Source organism: Labrus mixtus, chromosome 4, assembly GCF_963584025.1.
Source record: "Labrus mixtus chromosome 4, fLabMix1.1, whole genome shotgun sequence".
NCBI classification, from domain to species: Eukaryota; Metazoa; Chordata; class Actinopteri; order Labriformes; family Labridae; genus Labrus; species Labrus mixtus.
The window spans coordinates 20,228,547-20,246,642 of NC_083615.1; the positions used below are offsets into that span (position 1 = coordinate 20,228,547).

Genomic DNA, 18,096 nt, shown 5'->3' on the forward strand with positions numbered 1-18,096 from the left:
CGTACAAAGATTTTTTTTAAAGGCTTACAGGTTACTCATTGCCCTATTGATTCTTACACATCACACGTTGGCTATTTAGCCTATTTACACAATATAAATGATTAACAAGAACAGTGACTTGAGAACACAAGTTTTTGAGAGAACAAAATCACATCAGACTTTGATAAAATAACAAAGACATTTCATATCAGAGCCGATGCTTTAAACTTAGATTATGTGCAAATTATAGTCTTAAATAGGCTTCTAGATAGATAGAGATATATACATACTTTATTCATGGACGCTGGTGGATAGGGTGTGCAGCTTCAAGTACCAGGGGGTGCACATCTCTGAGGATTTAACATGGACAACCCACATAGACAGTCAGGTGAAGAGGGCGAGGCAGCGCCTCTATCACCTCAGACAGCTGAGGAAATTCAAAGTCTCTGTGAAGGTCCTGAAGACTTTTTATTCCGGAGCGGTGGAGAGTGTGCTGACTGGAAACATCACCCAGTGGTACGGGAACAACACTGTACGTGACCGAAGAGCCCTGCAGAGGGTGCTGAAGTCAGCAGAGCGTACCATGGGTACAACACTCCCCACCCTCCAGGACATCTTCACAAGGAGGAGCACAGCCAGGGCAAACAGGATCGTGAGTGATCCCCACCACCCAGGTAACGGACTGTTTACATGGCTACGGGGTTAAGGGTTAGGGTTAAGGTTAGGCTAACCCAACCCCTAACCCTATAACCCTATAACCCTATAACCCTAACCTCTGACAGGCGCCTTCGACACATCAAGGCGAACACAAAAAGACTCAGGAAGAGCTTCTTTCCTCAGGCTGTCCGGACTGATGATGATGCACACACACCACACATTCCAATCTGCACATTACACTTTGACACCCTGGACACTTTACACACTGACACTTTACACTGTTTACATTATTCTATATTCTATATTTTGTATATTCAAATAATTATTTATTATTTATTTATTATTATTTTCTATTTTTACTGTATATATGTGTATTAGTAATTTGAGTGTTTATTGCATGGCCTTGCGGAACAGTCTTTACATTTTACTGCACATCTGTATGAGCATGTGACAAATAAAAATCCTGAATCTTGAATCTTGAATCTTCATCGCATGGGGAAATTCAGGAGTGTCCCATAGCTCACCAGTTAGAAAAATAGATAGGCTTTCATATTTGGCCCCAACAGCAAAGGCCAAAAAAAACCCCTGTACAATTGCTATAACCATGGTTAAATAAAATAACAATAGCAGGCTAAGTTTTAAAGTGAAACCCTTGATGTCAAGATGACTTCAGATTGTAATGAATCTGTAAACTAGATTAAAGATGCAAAATGTCAGGGAATGATGCCCTAAAGTTGACTGTCTTTTCTGCAAGGTAATATTTATAAAACATACAGTATTCACAGAAGAGATTGTATTATGTTGATTAATTTATGAATTATACTTTAATACTGGAATTATAACAAATGTAAACTAATAATATAAACGAATCTATCTTTAATATTTAGGGCCTTTATAATCATTCTGACTTTTCTCCTCATACGATGAGCAAGTTGTCCAGTGATTCCAAAAGGGTCATGTCATGTGTGCAGCAGTGTTTAGTCAACCGTATAAACTTTCCTCTGTGAGGTTACAACAATATGTTTGGGCACTGTAAGTAGGGCACAAGGTCAATACCCCCGTTAACTTTGAATTAAGGAAACACTGCCATAAACTGCTGTTTACTGTCTTTACTAAAGAACTGAATTAGTTGAATAATTCTGTGGCTTTTACTTTGTAAAATTATGTTTATAATTAAACATAAAGTCTCCCAGCATGCTCTCTTTTAAACCAATGGCCTTATGTTGGCCAGAATATTAACATTGTTTTTGACAAGTTTATAATTGGACAGGTGAATTGATGAAGGCAGCTTTAAAAAAAAATACTTACAATAAAAAAGGAAATTAATACATTTAGGTAATACTATATAATGTCAAGAAAGGACCGAATAGGTCTATTATTTTTATATTTATTACCTTTTAAAAACATGCATCCTTAAAAAAAGTGGACAGGAAATCCAACTTTCTTAAACGCAATGAATTTATGAAGTGAAACAATAAAGGAACGTCATCTCAAATATTAACATTAAAAGCTTTTTCGACTTTTTAGTAACTTAGTTATTATAAGTATTTCAAACTACTCTTGTAGTGTAACATGTAGGCTCAATAAAGATCTTCCATTTGATTAAGCTATTTTTCTTTTTCCACGATCATGTTTTCCTGCTTTTGTTGTTAACAATGTTACTTTGTAAACGAACATTTGTACAATAAAGAAAACCAAAAAAAAGTTAAATAACCCGGAAGTAGGCGGGACTACCTGTCTTCAGAACAAGAAGCTAGCTGCCGCCATCCTCCCTGTGCCGCTGCATAGCCGATCATCATGGTACAACTGGTGGGTTCCCTTCGGAAAGAGCTGGCTGACTCCCTTGCCACCTGCAAGGTGCTGGTGGTGGGAGCGGGAGGAATCGGCTGCGAGCTGCTGAAGAACCTCGTCCTCACCGGCTTCAAAAACATCGACGTGGTCCGTAATGTTTGTTTGTGTGCTAGCTAGCTAAGCTATCATGCCATGTCTTTGTGTAGCGCTGCTCATGGAGATGAGCGGACAGAGAGTCCTGACAAGAGGCTTTAAAGAAGTGTAGTGTTACAGTGTTACAGTGTTACAGTGTTACAGCGTTACAGCGTTAGTGTGCTTTGTTATGTTCCCCACAGTGTTTGTGGACATACAGAGTCAGAAGTGTAGAGAATATGAACACTGCGGTAACATTTGGCGCCATTATCACTGTACGACCACTATTATCACACACACACACACACACACACACACACACACACACACACACACACACACACACACACACACACACACACACACACACACACACACACACACAGAGAGACACACACACAGCATTAGGTGTTGATGTATGTGTTTGAGGGGGTTTAGAGGGGTCTTGTGTTTGAGAGGGTTTGGGGGGTCTTGTGTTGGGGGGGGGGGGGGGGGTCTTGTGTTTGAGAGGGTTTAGGGGGTCTTGTGTTTGAGGGGGTTTGGGGGGGTCTTGTGTGTGAGAGGGTTTGGGGGGGTCTTGTGTTTGAGGTGGTTTGGAGGGGGTCTTGTGTTTGAGGGGGTTTGGGTCTTGTGTGTGTGGGGGGGTCTCGTAGATGCTTAGAGCGTTTGTGATTGGCCCAGGATACCACAGAAAGGCACGTTGATCTCATCTGGTCCTTGAAGGATGCTGATGAAAATGATTATTTGATATTATCTGTGATTCACCTGTAAAGAAGATTGAGGGACTTCAAGACACATTTTGTGTTAGTGGGATATTTTACGTGGAGAGTTGAAAGTGATACTTGTGTCTATCATGTATTTATTGCAGAGGTGTGAAACTCAAATGTTTGGTCGGGGTAGTCTGAGAAATAGTCCAGATTTGACGTTTCTCCCTGTTATTTGGCATTAGTTTCACAACATTACTAATGAACAGCCTTAAGAAAGTAAATGTGTTTTTTAAAACATAAATTAAAAAGTAGTCAAATAATCCAGTGTAAAATAATTGTTGCTGCCTTTAAAGCACAAAAAATAATTTAACAGTGATAATAAATCATAATGAAAATTAAAATACCCAGTCTGTGTCTTTTCTGTATTTATTGTAAGTTACATCTCAGCTATGCATTTCCCGTTTAAACTGAAACATGCAGCATAAGGCGTCATCGTTTTTCTACCTGGTATAATAACTTACAATGCTAACTGTTTCCTCCACACAGACAGAGTAAGCAACATTATACAGTCCCTGATAGATGACATATTGTTTACATTACTGAGGCCGAACTGTCACTGCTACGTCATTTGTTGTAAGTGACAATTCCTGACCGAACTCGATGTTTTATTGAGCAACTTGCCACCTCTGTCATATCACTCAGTTGTTAGGCAGGATCATTACTCGAGCTTAAAGTGTTGTGCTGGGTGGTGATCTAATCTCTCAGATGCTGTATCAAGTTGGATGTGTTCGACCTTTCGGCTGAAACTTTTTTTTCTTATAGGTTTTGCGAATGGGGGCTGCATCGTCTTTATTTCACACAGGGTGTTCTGGTTCCCTTTCTGCGAGTGAGAATAGAAAAATGTGTGTCGCGGAGCCTTCAGGAATAATTAACAATGACATTTTTATTCACAGCATCATCCATAGGCCAGATTTATTCACAGAAGACCTCCTGTGGCCACACTATTTTTGTCAACTTCAGTATGACTCAACACGTGGATATATAGCCAATTAAATGATTTGTTATTTTTAATCGATCAACATTAAGTACTTTTACAAATCAATGAGCACACCATGTTAACACAAAAAAATACTTCAAATAAAGAGGCTGACAGCAACAAATCTGAACAAGTCAGTGCAAAAACGTTTTAATTTATTTTCTGGTCATCAACACCATGATGGTCAGTGACGGACACAGACAGTGTGTGAGCACTGAGCAGCGCTGCAGACAGAAGACAGCGTCTGGTCATGGTCGATCCTATAAAATGATGTTCTTATGCTCTAATTGCTGAAAAGGTTAATGTTGGTTCTCAAAGTACGGTGTCAGAATAATTCACAATATCCAGTTGTGTGGTCAAATCACATAACATTGGCAGCTGGTCATAATGTTTTGGTGGTGTATGGTCCCCTCAAAGATTAAAAGAGTTTATCACTGACACATATTCAAATGTCATACTTTATGATTCTATCAGTGTCCATGCCCAGCCCTTTGGCACTTACATTTTTCAGATTTGTCTCCACTAGAAATGTTATTTGATTGTAACTGCTGTCCCATATCAAAATGTATCTAATGACTTTTCATTATTATGAAATGATAATTGATCAGATAATGTAAATCTTCTTACTTGCTAGATTGCTTTAAATTAGCTGTGCTATGTATCACTGCATATTTGTGACTAACATAACAACCCAATTGATTTTGCAGATTGACTTGGACACAATTGATGTCAGCAACCTGAACCGTCAGTTCCTCTTCCAGAAGAAGCATGTCGGCAAATCTAAAGCACAGGTTAGTAAACAATGTGGATTTAATCCCTGTGAATGCTGACTTTAGGGCTGTTCATGGGAAAAAGCTGACTGAACTAAACCCTCTCTTGTGTGCTTTCTGAAGAATTGTATTCAGTCATTGACTTTGTTCCTGTTATTTTGAAGGTGGCCAAGGAGAGTGCCTTACGGTTTTGTCCCTCTGCAAATATCATTGCATACCATGACAGCATCATGAAGTAAGTTTCTGTCTGTGTTTTTAGGTTTTGTTTATTTAATAAATTAAAGAGTTTGATTCATTTCAGAAGGAGTCTTGTTGGTTGTCCTTTTGATATGGACTCATTGTTATGTTTCCTCCAACAGTCCTGACTACAACGTGGAGTTCTTCAGAAAATTTGTGCTGGTGATGAACGCTCTGGATAACAGAGGTAGTTGAACTTTAATTCACTTCAGATTATTTTTTCAACTCTTAGTTGTCTCTAAATTATGTTTTCTGAAGGGCTGTTTATAAAGACACCTAAACAATAAGCCAGCTTAAATACTTAGTCATAAACCTGTTGAATCCCTAATATCTAGAAATCTCTGAGTGATACAAGGGTGCTAGCATACATAAAATACTATACATAGCGTGTAGCAAAGACCACACAATCAAGATCTGTCCTCCATTGAGCACTTTGTGTTCTTGTGAAAGGGAGGCACATAAATCTCCATGCAACAGATTCATAGAGTGGGATCTCTATTATTGATTTAGGAGTGAAACTCTTAAAATATCCTAACTTACCCAATACCTACAGAAGAGCATATACAGTCAGAGTTTATCTATACTACAGTTTTATTTTTGAAGCCCATTGATCTGTTAAATGTAAGTTTTGAATGCCCGTCCTGTTTAATGAATGACTAATGAAGAAATATTACTCAATTTATTTCTCTGTAGCGGCACGTAACCATGTGAACAGGATGTGTTTGGCAGCAGACATCCCTCTGATAGAGAGTGGCACTGCTGGTTACTTGGGACAAGTGACAGTTATCAAGAAGGTTGGAATTGTTTTTGTTTTATTTCACTCTTTAAATAACAGTTGCCGTAATTTTTAGTCCAGTAAAAAATGTATGGTATCTACAATCCCACCTCTCTTTGTTTCTTTGTCTGTTTTATTATGGCTGTCTCCTTGTTCTCCAGGGAATTACTGAATGTTACGAGTGCCAACCTAAGCCAACCCAGAAGACCTTCCCAGGATGCACCATCAGAAACACACCTTCAGAGCCCATTCATTGCATTGTCTGGGCCAAGTATCTCTTCAAGTAAGACTAAATCTCATCTCTGCTTTGGCATTATTCAACTAGACATCAATCCAATCAGATTTGACACAGTACTCTTTCATTAGACTTGCCATGCACATTTTTGAAAACAATCAGCAGATCATGTGGATTATTTTCAATGATGCAAAAATATTTGAAGACACAAATTTAATATTTTGGGAAAAGTGGCTGTATCTGCTGTTTTCTAATGGCCATCTTACATTGTTATTTTCTGCCTACTATAGTCAGCTATTTGGAGAAGAGGATGCGGATCAAGAGGTATCCCCTGATACAGCAGACCCCGAGGCAGCTTGTAAGTTTGAGCATATTTTTGGCATTTGTTAATTCGTATTTCGCTTTCCATTTGAGTTAGTATCGTTAAACTACAAGTTTAGTGGTTCCCTGGAGCTTCATGATATTGGAAAGAAACTCTAAATATTTCAGTACCTGAATTTGCAAATTAGTCCATTCCAAAAAAAAAAACAACATAATAAATAAAGCAAGCTATACATTTCCATAAAAATTGAGACCTTTAAATACTGTAGTGTAGCTAGAAGGAGGGCAAACTCTACAAAGCGAAAACGAACAGAACTTAACGAGCGACAGAGCTGTACAGAAACTGCACATTGTGCTCTGCTGGAAAAAAATAGAATCGTCACAGACCGTTTGAAACTTTTCTCTCTGGGGGACCTCTAATATCAGACTGCGTCCATATACTAGTGTGACTTATATTTCAGAGTTTAAGGCAAGTTTCTCCTGCATTAGTGAAGTTTGTTAATGTAGAGCCCCTTTCACACATGTAGTGCACTACTGAAGTTAAAGGTCACATATCATACTCCTTTTCAACCAGTTTTAATAAGTCTCAGAGGTCCCCAAAACGTGTCTTTGATGTTCCTTTCTAAAAATTCCACTCAGATCCTGTATTTCAGCTGTTTCTGTGTCTATAGATTTAAATGCAAATGAGCTGCGTCTGACCATGCCCCTCTAGAATGGTTTTTGTGGCTTGGGCTTATTCGCTCCATGCACAATTGTTTACAGTGAGAAGGCAGCCACACACTCAGGGAAGGGGTTAAATCACTTTGTGATGTCATGAAGGGAGAATCTCCAAACAGCCTGTTTTATCACATATTTTCTGAAAAGTGGAGCAGGCAAAAGACGGAGAGGATGGGCTTTTCTCATAATTGAGGATTTGTGGACAGGCTAGGGATACATTAGTATAAGAAGAACATGGTAACGTATATTTGGTATAATGTGACCTTTAACCAACAATTATCTGGGAGGTTTGCATGTGTCAACGCAAACTTTCAAATGATAACACAACCTCTTTCAGTTTGATAGTTGCACATACATGAAGACAATTAAAAAAACAATATGTCTTGCCAGCCTTTTGTGGATAACAATAATGGAATAAATGGAAAGTTTTACAGATAGAACTGCAATAGCAACTGTAAAAAAAAAAATGGTGTATCCTGTAAACAGGGAAACCTGAAGATACAGCTGCTCGCGCCACAGCCTCCGAAAAGGACGGGGACATCAAGCGAGTCTCCACCAAGGAATGGGCTCGCTCCACAGGATATGACGCAGAAAAACTCTTTAATAAGGTACAAGTATTTCAAATCAGGCTTTTGAGGCGGTTTGAGAAATGCACATGCAGGCCCCTTAACGTAATGCAAGTATGGCTGATAAATGATCTTTGAAGGATCAAAGTAAAGGGTCCCTGCTGACTTTCAATCGCCTGCTGATGAAAGTCTCTTGGCTTTGTTCACTGTTGCTGCAAAATAGGAAGGTTGAGGATCAAAGCTGGCTGGTTCATGTCAAGAATGTCAAATGTTTGTTTAAATAGGGAGAGTTCTCCACATGTTGAGAATTGTGTTGTACAGAGAGATCATCTAAATTTGGTATGGTTTGAACAAAGTTGAATTTGCTTCAAACCCACCGATTTAGACTTAATCTTTGATTGGATATGACCCAGACCTTTTTTTTTTCATTTTATTTATTGTATTTTTTATTAGGCCTGGCTTCTTTCCTTACCTAAGACAGGCTGAAGCATCTAGTTTAAAATGCAAATCAGTTATCATGATTACAAAAACATTGACAATACACAAATTGTGAAGGCACAAAACAAAATTGGACTACCGATTAATCACTTGTCAGTAAATGTCTTGTGTATTTTGTTATGCTCTCATCCATGGTAGTGACAGAAGTAGAAATAACCACCAGGATATTATACAGGTTTAATTAGCTTAGTTTTTATAGATAAAACTCCTAACAGGCATTTGTTACTGTGTGTAGTAAGGTCGTCAAAAAATGAATGAAAAAACAATTCCATTAAAAAAAATTCAACCACTGTTATTTTTTATAGGACACACCCTGAACACATTGGGAATGCTCTATCGTCGTCTGAAGATGCTAAATGCCTTTTAGAAGGAATAGCGACTTCTCTGTGATTCTGTGATTCTAGTGTAGCCAGCGTTAAGGGTCAAATCACTTCCGATACTACTTTTCCGTGCACTGCAATGTTTACAGTCCAATTATCAACTTGAAGAGCGACTAGGTGTTCTGCTCAAAATCAAAGCAAAACTTGCCCCTCTATACGTTGGAGTGCCTGTTATGAATGAGTCTCAGTTTAACTGTAAACATTGGTTACATTGACGCTTCACTGGGACTTGCCTATGCAGAATGAAACATGTAAAATAAATACTCATTTACAGCATTATGATTACAGCCCAAACACACACTGTTCTAATTCTCCCAACACCCTCTGATGTATTCCCAGTTATTCAAAGATGACATCATGTACTTGCTGACCATGGACAAACTTTGGAAAAAGAGGAAAGCCCCAACTCCTCTGGACTGGAAGCAGCTAGAGAACTCTGGTATGTTTATTTTAAATATCCCTAGAAGGTGTGTCTGTGATCTGATAATAGGATGCTCTGCAGTGTACTTATGTGTGTCTGTCCCAAACCAGAAAGAACGGTTTGTCTCTAAAAGTATCTATGTTCATCTCAGAAATCCTGTAGCTTCTACCTAAGTCCCTGTGGTTTAAAGTTCAGTTTCACTGTTCCTGTTTTTGGTATAAACTGATCAGCAGTAGCTCAGTCTGTAGGGACTTGGGTTGGGAACCATAGAAATCAATGTGTTGGACAAACTTAATGGAACTTCATTATTATTTTTCTCACTTTCCGGACTAATCGAGCCATGTCAAGCTTTGCTCCCACATCCATCAGGCTCATGAACAAATGATCTATTTCTTATTTATTTTTAACACCACTCTTTTAACCGCTGATAACAATTATTTATGACCTATTTATCATGCTTTTAATAGAGCCACTTGCAGCACTGATGCTCTTTACACAAATGAAGTTCCTAACGGATAAATAAAGTTATTTGAATTGAATAAGTCATTTAAATAAAGTACGTCTGGCACTATTTGGCTATTGGATCAGTTTTGAGACCCCTTGAAACCTTTTTTGCTCTTACCCAGCTACCGGAATCTAGTAGTTTGTGCTCTACAGGGAATCACTATGATGTTATAGAAATTAGGAAATGTCCGGTAAAAAACAGTGCCATCACTATTGTAATAAGATGACATCAGATGTGTTAAATTTCTTTGCAGCCTGCATTACTACCTGCAACTGGCAAATATTCCCATAGTATTGGGTGTGTACAGTCATAGTCAGTGTTGGCCTGTATTGCTGCCTTTTTGCTGTCAGGAGTCTTTGTTTTCTCAATGTTCATATTTGTCTGTTCTGTCTCAGCGTGTCCTCAAAAGGAGTCTCCAGTTTCTGGTTTGAAGGACCAGCAGGTTCTGGGGGTTTGGGGTCACTGCCAGCTGTTTCAGCATAGCGTGGAGACCCTCCGCTCACAGCTCACGGAGAAGGGAGAAGGAGCTGAGCTAGTGTGGGACAAGGTAAAATACAAACGCAAACAGAGGGAATATGTGAACTCTTTAAATTAAAAGGGTTCGAAGAATCAAAACTAATGTGAATGAATGTGGTTGCTACAGTATAGAATTACATAGAATCGTTATTTACATACCAATGAATTTAGACTTTAGTTTTTATTGTCCCCTTGGGAAAATTATTTTTTACAGCACTGTTACTGTCAACACAGACATGAATGTAAGATGCGTTTGTCACCGACAGACAGAATTCCACCCTCAGTCTTTGATTCTTTTCATCATAAAGGTTAAAAGGGCCAATAATTTAACTTAGCTTGAAAAGAATAGGTTGTTTTGTTATGATATTGAAGGCCTACTTTCGATTTTAAGACCTGAACTGAACAAAGTTTCTGTTTGAGGGTGAATCAGAAAACAAATCAAATATAGGCTAAAACTCTGTAGTAATAGGCCTACCCTCATATAGATTTATGGAACTTGTTGTTGTTAATCCTCATGTCAAACACCTTTTTTTTTATATATATATATATATATTTTTTTTTTTATCCCCGCTCATCACATACCTCTTTAGAAACAAAGGGTTTTTATAATCTGTTTAAAAGTCTGTTGTGTCCGTCTACTGTTTATTTTTTACATCAGACTTTACTCTGTTATTAAACTCTGCTGGTGTTACGTTTCATTTTGTGTGGTCTTACATAGAAAACCAGCCAAGTCTGATGTGTTTAAGGTTTTAAAAAAAAATATGAAATAAATTGCAGCTTTTTTCTTTTTATAAACCCCGAAAACCCATCCCACAGCCCTGAACACAATACAAGGGTTAAAGAAACATTCACTGTGTATTTATGGTGGGTATTAGATTTAAGTGTTAAAATGTTGGGGGTGAACAGACTTTTCAGACAAATATATACTCGAGTATAGCAATGGTACTGGAATACTGATCTTTTATTACAATAAGGAAGTGCTTATACTTTGTCACCTCCTAACTAAAGAAAATACACTTGGCTGTCTCTTCTTCCAGGATGACCCTCCAGCCATGGACTTTGTTACTGCAGCAGCTAACTTGCGTATGCACATCTTCAGTATGAACATGAAGAGTCGTTTTGATGTTAAGTGTAAGTTTGTTGTCTAAAGTCTTTTTAAAATAAGATTTTTTAGACTGGAGACAAAACAATTTGAGGTTTTCTGTTCTCATCTGAATACAGGATCCTCATTGCCATTGATTTCTTTGTTTTTCAGCCATGGCAGGTAATATTATACCAGCCATTGCTACAACCAATGCTGTGATCGCAGGACTCATCGTGCTGGAGGGATTGAAGATCCTTTCTGGAGAAATGGAGTCCTGTCGCACGGTGAGTTCAACTAGCGTGGTCATCATTGTCAATGGTTGCTATGACTGCTTAAATGAGTCCAGGCATTGGATAGTATTTGATCATTTGTTCATAGTTGAGTAATCATTAAAAGATATTTTTTTAGATAAGGTATATTTATTGAAGTTTTGCTCATTTTAACAAACAGACATAAACATCCATAACCATGAAATCCCTCCCAATAAAACATCATCCTCAGCAAAAGGAAAAAATACATATACATTAAATAAATAATGCAATATCGTAATTGACACTAAAAAAACAAAAACAAATTTTATATTCAGAAAATAAAATAAATATTTATACACAGTTTAAGAAAAACAATGTAAACTCAAAATATACATGTGTATATACTGTATACAATCAACCAGGTGATTTAAAAGTATTACATTTGGTCAACCCATTCACTCTCACATTAAAAGCTACTTGATGTTTTCTTTTCTAATGGATTGGCAGTATATATTACATTTGGTCGAATTAATTCTTCCTGCCAGTGCTGTTTCTCTGCCCCTTGTTTTATTCCTCATATCATCTTGCATTTTTTCTTCTACTCTAGATCTTCCTTAACAAGTGTCCCAATCTTCGAAAGAAGCTGCTGGTCCCATGTGTACTTGACCCGCCCAGTAATGACTGCTACGTCTGTGCCAGCAAACCTGAAGTCACAGTCAAACTTGATGTCCACAAAACCACGGTCCTTTCCCTGCAGGACAGGGTAATGTAATAGACTTGTTTTTAAAACATACACCAACCAGTGCCAGGGATATTGATGTTTGCATCGTTCATTTACAAAAATAGCACATGGCTGAACCTTCTAGGCCCTTGCTTGGTTCATTTCATTTGACTTTGTGATTTGGCAATTCCATGTAGGGTACCTAGCCTGAGTAGCATGTATTATATATACACTACAACAAAAGTACATGGAATTTTTCTTGGGTTCTGGATTTTTTTTAACCTGAAAAGTTGACATACAAGGCTTTAATTATACATTGCTGATTTGCTGAGGACCGGAGTGAGCCCTCTTGGCTTTTTGGGTTTCATCACAGTGATGTGAACATACTCCAAAGTAACATAACAAGCATCCATTAGCTGACAGCTAATGACACACCTGTGTTTAAGGGTAAAAGTACGAGGACAGTTTCATAAGTGCCATATTTTTGTATGTTTTACTGAAAAATGGAGCTACCAGTTATGACCTAGCAAAAAATGGTGATCACTAAACATAAGAGTTAATTCTTTATTTGTGTTATTTTGATTTATTTACCTTAATTGAATTGGGATGAATTAAATTATCCTTAATGTGAGAAGGTGCCAGAACAACAAATAAAGCGATTATATCTAAGAAAGAAAGACACAAAGGGTACAAATGAGAAAGTACAATAATTATGCAGAAAAGCCAAAAAAGTATGCAAAGGAATTCACCTTGAAGAAGGAAATTAAGTATTTCTGTTCAAAATCCCTGGGGTAGAACCCCTAAACACCCACTCATTATATGTTCCCTGTGCTGGGTGGCTTAGTGATTGTGACTTGATAAAACCATCTATTCACTTACATTGACAAACCAGATGATGGTACACTTAAATATAAACTGGGTTCTTTATTTGTGCAGTCAAAGTGTTATTTGCGGTGCTCTGCACTCTATATTTTTCAGCTTTTTTGTCCTTTGCTGATCACATCCTTTTATATCAAATGTTGTAGTGGTATTCAATGGTGTCATGTGGGGTGAGATGTTTCTTATTTTACTCTTTTTTTTCTTCTCTATTTTCTTTGTTAACCAGATCCTAAAGGAGAGGTTTGGCATGGTGGCTCCAGATGTTCAGATAGAGGATGGAAAAGGGACCATCCTTATCTCCTCAGAGGAAGGAGAGACGGAAGGTGAGGAGGAAGGGGTAGCATTCAAACTTAAAGGGATACTTCACCCATTTGCATTAAGCTTTGTATCATTAGAAACTTGGTAGTTTTTTTTGAATGGTCATGCATCCCGCCCTCATTTTCCCCTGAGACAGGAAATCTTTGTATTTCTAAGTCTGAAAAGGAGCCTCCGATAACGCAAAAATCATATGTATTGTAGTAAATGTCTGTAAATAGAGGACCTTAGTGGGAGTGGCCTGCGGAGCTGTGCGTTCTGGGATTTGGTGTCTTTCATCCACATGAGCCAAAAAGACACTTTCTGCCTTTTCTCGGTCAGAAGGCACCAACTTCAAAATGTATTTCACATTTCTACAACATATATGACCCAATGTCAATACAGATTCATGTTTCAACGGGTGAAGTATCCCTTTAAGTGTTGGAGTACTTTGAGAAAAGAAACAAGAACGGGCAAGGGGTGGAGAAAGGGGCCAAGAATGACAAAAAAGATAGGAATGGTAATTGAACAAAAAAGTAGACAAGTTGCAGTGAGAATGAAAATAAAGATCAGTGATTGTCATTTTGACATTAGAACCTTGACGCAACTGTAAACTTTCCTTTTATTTTTTTAACGAGAGCTATTTTTTCTCTTTAGGTGTACTGTAGGTAACGTTATGTTACGTCTTCCTGTAGTCACAACTCCCAGGCGGCTCAGTTGATAAATGAAAATAAATATCCACCTTCTGACATCAAACATTTCACTTTTTACTGTTTCTTTTAGCTTTTTTTCATGAAGTTTTTCGATCCATAACAAGTGCCGTTTTTGTAGTCAAGTTAATGTCATGACCTTTGATCTAGCGGAAGTTTTAAATACAGGTTTGGATTCAAATAGAAAGTGAAGTACCCTCAGTCTTAAGACAGTACAACAATTTTAAAAACGCATAACAAAAACTGTTTTTAAATGCAAAAGAATGGAATTTCAAAAATGTGGTTTAGCAGGATTAACTATTGAAATGAATGTATACATCTGTCCTTTACAGCCAACAACGGCAAACTTCTCTCAGATTTTGGAATCCGTAATGGAAGCCGCCTCCAAGCTGATGACTTTCTCCAAGACTACACACTCCTCGTTAATGTCCTTCACAGGTATGTATCTGTATATCTGTATCTCTACATATGAATGGAATACACAGGCGGTAATGCTTTTAGATTTAGTTTTGATGGGGAATCAAGTGAACATAACTGCAATGGCTTAATATGTGTTCTCATTGGCAGTGAGGAACTAGAGAAGGATGTGGAATTTGAGGTAGTTGGTGAGGCACCCGACAAAGCTCCTCCCCCTCAGCCTACCAAGGAAGAGGTTACCAGTATTACCAATGGCAACAAGGACTCTGCCCAGCCATCCACCTCTTCTAAAGGTCAGCAGAAACTCTTTTTCACATCAGTTTTTTAAATTTTGTTTCTCAGTTCCAATATGCTGAGCCATAATGTATGTCTTGTTGAATTATTAAGGGAGTTTAAAAAGAGAAAAATGTGGCTTAAAGCTAGAATCTGCAATTCAGGCTAACAAATTGTAATTTTAAGCAACATAACATTGATTAAAATTCCATCTATATGGTTTGCCATGAAAAATGGGAAGTTTTGTATTTAGGCTTCATGTCAATGAATATTCCCAGATACATCCAAAGTTTGATTTGACAGAGGTGAAAACCCTCTCATCCCAAAAGCTTTTTTTTCCAAAAAGAGGACAGATGTCTTAATAACTGCAAGAAACTCATATTGCCTTTTGATTTAAACTTTTAATTATATTTGGACCGGCTCTACTTGAAAATTGGATTTCCTGGCTGCAAGTGATACAAATTTCAAAATGCTTTGGCTTTAACCTCTTAGCTTTAGCTGGTTGCAGGTCTGACTAAGCTTCAGGTTTAAACAAGCCTATCATTGTGCCTATCCAAGCCTATCATTATCACTTGCTGAGCCTAACACCCAGACCCCACAGCAACTGTGTGCGCTGCGTTTCGTCAGCATCATGGATGTGTCCAGTCTGACAGCGTGCGCCCTGTCCTACAGGAATTATTACTGAAGCGCAGAGCACACTCCTCAGCAGCTGTATTTATATTTTCACAAGATCACATGAAGCCTTTAATATAAGGCAGGAATACAGAGAACACCATACAAATAAAAGGTTACTTTGCCTTTCTGAGGCTAATTTGCAGTACAATTTGGGCCTGTTTTAATATGATATTAAAATAGTGATGGGATATACGTTATGGAATTTGTACATGGTGTTTTATTTTAAAATTGTCTGCATGTGTTTCTATTTCTGACTTCCTGTCTGGGTCGATAACATGTTGAGCTTGACACGTTCTGGAAGCGCATTGTCAAAAATAGACTGGGAGAGTCCTATCTCAGAATGGCTACTTGGCCTCCTTTCACCTGTGTTGACTGACCTTGAAATGAAAATGTAATTTAAATTGATTTGTAAATATTTGTTCAACTTGATAAAAACCCAACTTTCAATCTTTTCTTTGTTCTGCTCTTGTATTTGTGGAGACAAATCACTAATCGCCTCTCTTTCACCTCCTTTGTCCAACGGCCTCAGCTCCAGCAGAGGATGACGACATAATGATCGTTGACTCTGATGAGGAAGGCGCACCGTCTGGCTCTGCTGCAGCAGCGCCTAGCAGTACAAAGAGGAAGCACTCAGATGCAGAAATTGGTGAGACCTCCACCAAGCGCCCTAGGATAAACCAATCAAGTGCAGCAACATCCCCTTCCAACAATGACGACAATGACATTATTGCTTTGGACTAACCCATCTTCTCCAGTCCTCTGTAAGACTTGAAACTCTTTGAACACTCGTCATTTTGGCTCATGACTGACGGTTGCTGTAAATAAAGCACCTCTGGTATGAAGAACAGTTACCCTGGTTAGTCTTTGATTCCCTCTCTAAACTGTTTGTGTTTTCATAGTTCTTCTGCTCTGTGACATGATACTGTAAATAGATTCTACTTTTGAAAAATACACAAAACTTGTTATTCTTATTCATTTCTGGTCCCTATATAAATGCTTCTCTTGATGGTAAATTGCTTTTTGTAGTCATTTTTATAAATGTAACGATCTCATGCAACACAAGTCAAGGTGTGTTTGTGCTTTGTGGTCAGGTTAAAAAAATGTAAATACCAAAAACATACTTGGGTTTTATATCGAGCTTGTTGTGAAGGGACAGTAACAGTCTAGCTGGTGTGCTTGCCTGTATGTATTGTTGAAGTTATCAGGTTATTAAAGCACAGCACACAGAGTGTTTGGCCATGTTGTGCAACTGGATGTTAGTTTTCTACCTCTTTTCTAGAACTAACATGTTTTAGTTGCAAATATGTTGCCATGCCCTACACAACACCACCACTGTGAGGCATTAAAAACCGGTCACTTAGAAGTACTATGGAGCATCACAGTGGCTTCCTTTTGAAACTGCACTGTAACCTAAAGGCTCTGGCAAAGCACAAGCAGATTAAAACCAGGCTAGTTTTAGTTTAATGTAAATATGGTACAGTTGCTTCTGAGTTACTTGGTTCGGTTTGTTCAAAGAGGTCAACCATTTTTGTCTTGAAAAGAGAGATCTCGATCAGAACCAGAGATACAGTCGTGCTATAATGAAAACTAGACTTTTTTTTCAATGGTAGTAGGAATCTGTACGAAAGTAATGCAAGAACCACTGGCACAACGTATGGAAGTTATGCTTCTGCTGCCCTCTCCAGCGTAACCCCTGTGTCAGTAACTATAATTTCATTTTCATTTTGAACTGACTTGTTGGAAGCCTATGAGTGCCCTTTGAACCAATTTGGTAAATAATAAATTCAACAAAGTGAAAGACTTTTTGTGCCTCTTGTTTGTTTGTATATAATATAATGATGAAGTTGGACTGCTGCGCCCCAAAGATCAACCCCTCTCTTGTCTGTAAGTAACTTAAAAACTAAGGTATGAACGTCTCCACCAAGTGATCAGAGTATTTCAAATTAAAAGTCCTCCCATTGCTGAAAAGGATGAACCAAACCTTATGATGAGCCTGCCGATCTGCAGTTAAGATAATAGTACTACCAAAAAATAAACCAACCAGTTCAACTGGTTTCAATCACTGGAAAAAAGGATTAAAATCAGAATTACTATCACTTCCAAAAACAAAAACCGCAGGACCGTTTATTTTTATTTGCAAGCAAACTACAGTATATCAGCAAATGGATTAATCAGACAACACAGCACTAATGGACAGAAGAGGACAAGAAAAATGCAAACAGGCCAAACAATCCAACAAATCTGACAGATTGGTGGAAATCAATAAATCCAACTACATTGACTCTGACATTGACAAAATACACCTATATCTAAGATAAGATAATACTTTGTTGATCCCCAGAGGAGAATTAAGGCCATGCTGCAACACAAAGACAAGTCAATATCTGGCAGTAGTTAGACTTGAAGCCAAACAATTAACCTCTCAATTTAGTCACTTGGAAAGAAAGGAGAATCACAGACCTGGGGCCGTATTCACGAAGCCTCTTACGTACTAAAAATTGCTCCTAGTGACGAAATTCTAAGAAAGTTCTTACAATCATGACATTTTC

At 38.0% G+C, this 18,096-nt stretch overlaps 1 protein-coding gene across 1 annotated transcript; it reads left to right on the forward strand.

Moving 5' to 3' along the window:
• The first annotated feature begins 2,365 nt into the window (after window positions 1–2,365).
• uba2 (ubiquitin-like modifier activating enzyme 2) lies at window positions 2,366–17,348 on the forward strand. The gene is made up of 17 exons (XM_061036256.1): window positions 2,366–2,574; window positions 5,010–5,093; window positions 5,237–5,307; window positions 5,432–5,496; window positions 6,003–6,103; window positions 6,246–6,367; window positions 6,610–6,677; window positions 7,844–7,965; window positions 9,141–9,240; window positions 10,123–10,274; window positions 11,281–11,374; window positions 11,499–11,611; window positions 12,186–12,341; window positions 13,405–13,501; window positions 14,515–14,620; window positions 14,750–14,892; window positions 16,077–17,348. Exons 1-17 carry the CDS (start codon window positions 2,434–2,436, stop codon window positions 16,286–16,288), a joined length of 1,947 nt encoding a protein of 648 aa, XP_060892239.1. The 5' UTR covers window positions 2,366–2,433; the 3' UTR covers window positions 16,289–17,348.
• The last annotated feature ends 748 nt before the right edge of the window (window positions 17,349–18,096 follow it).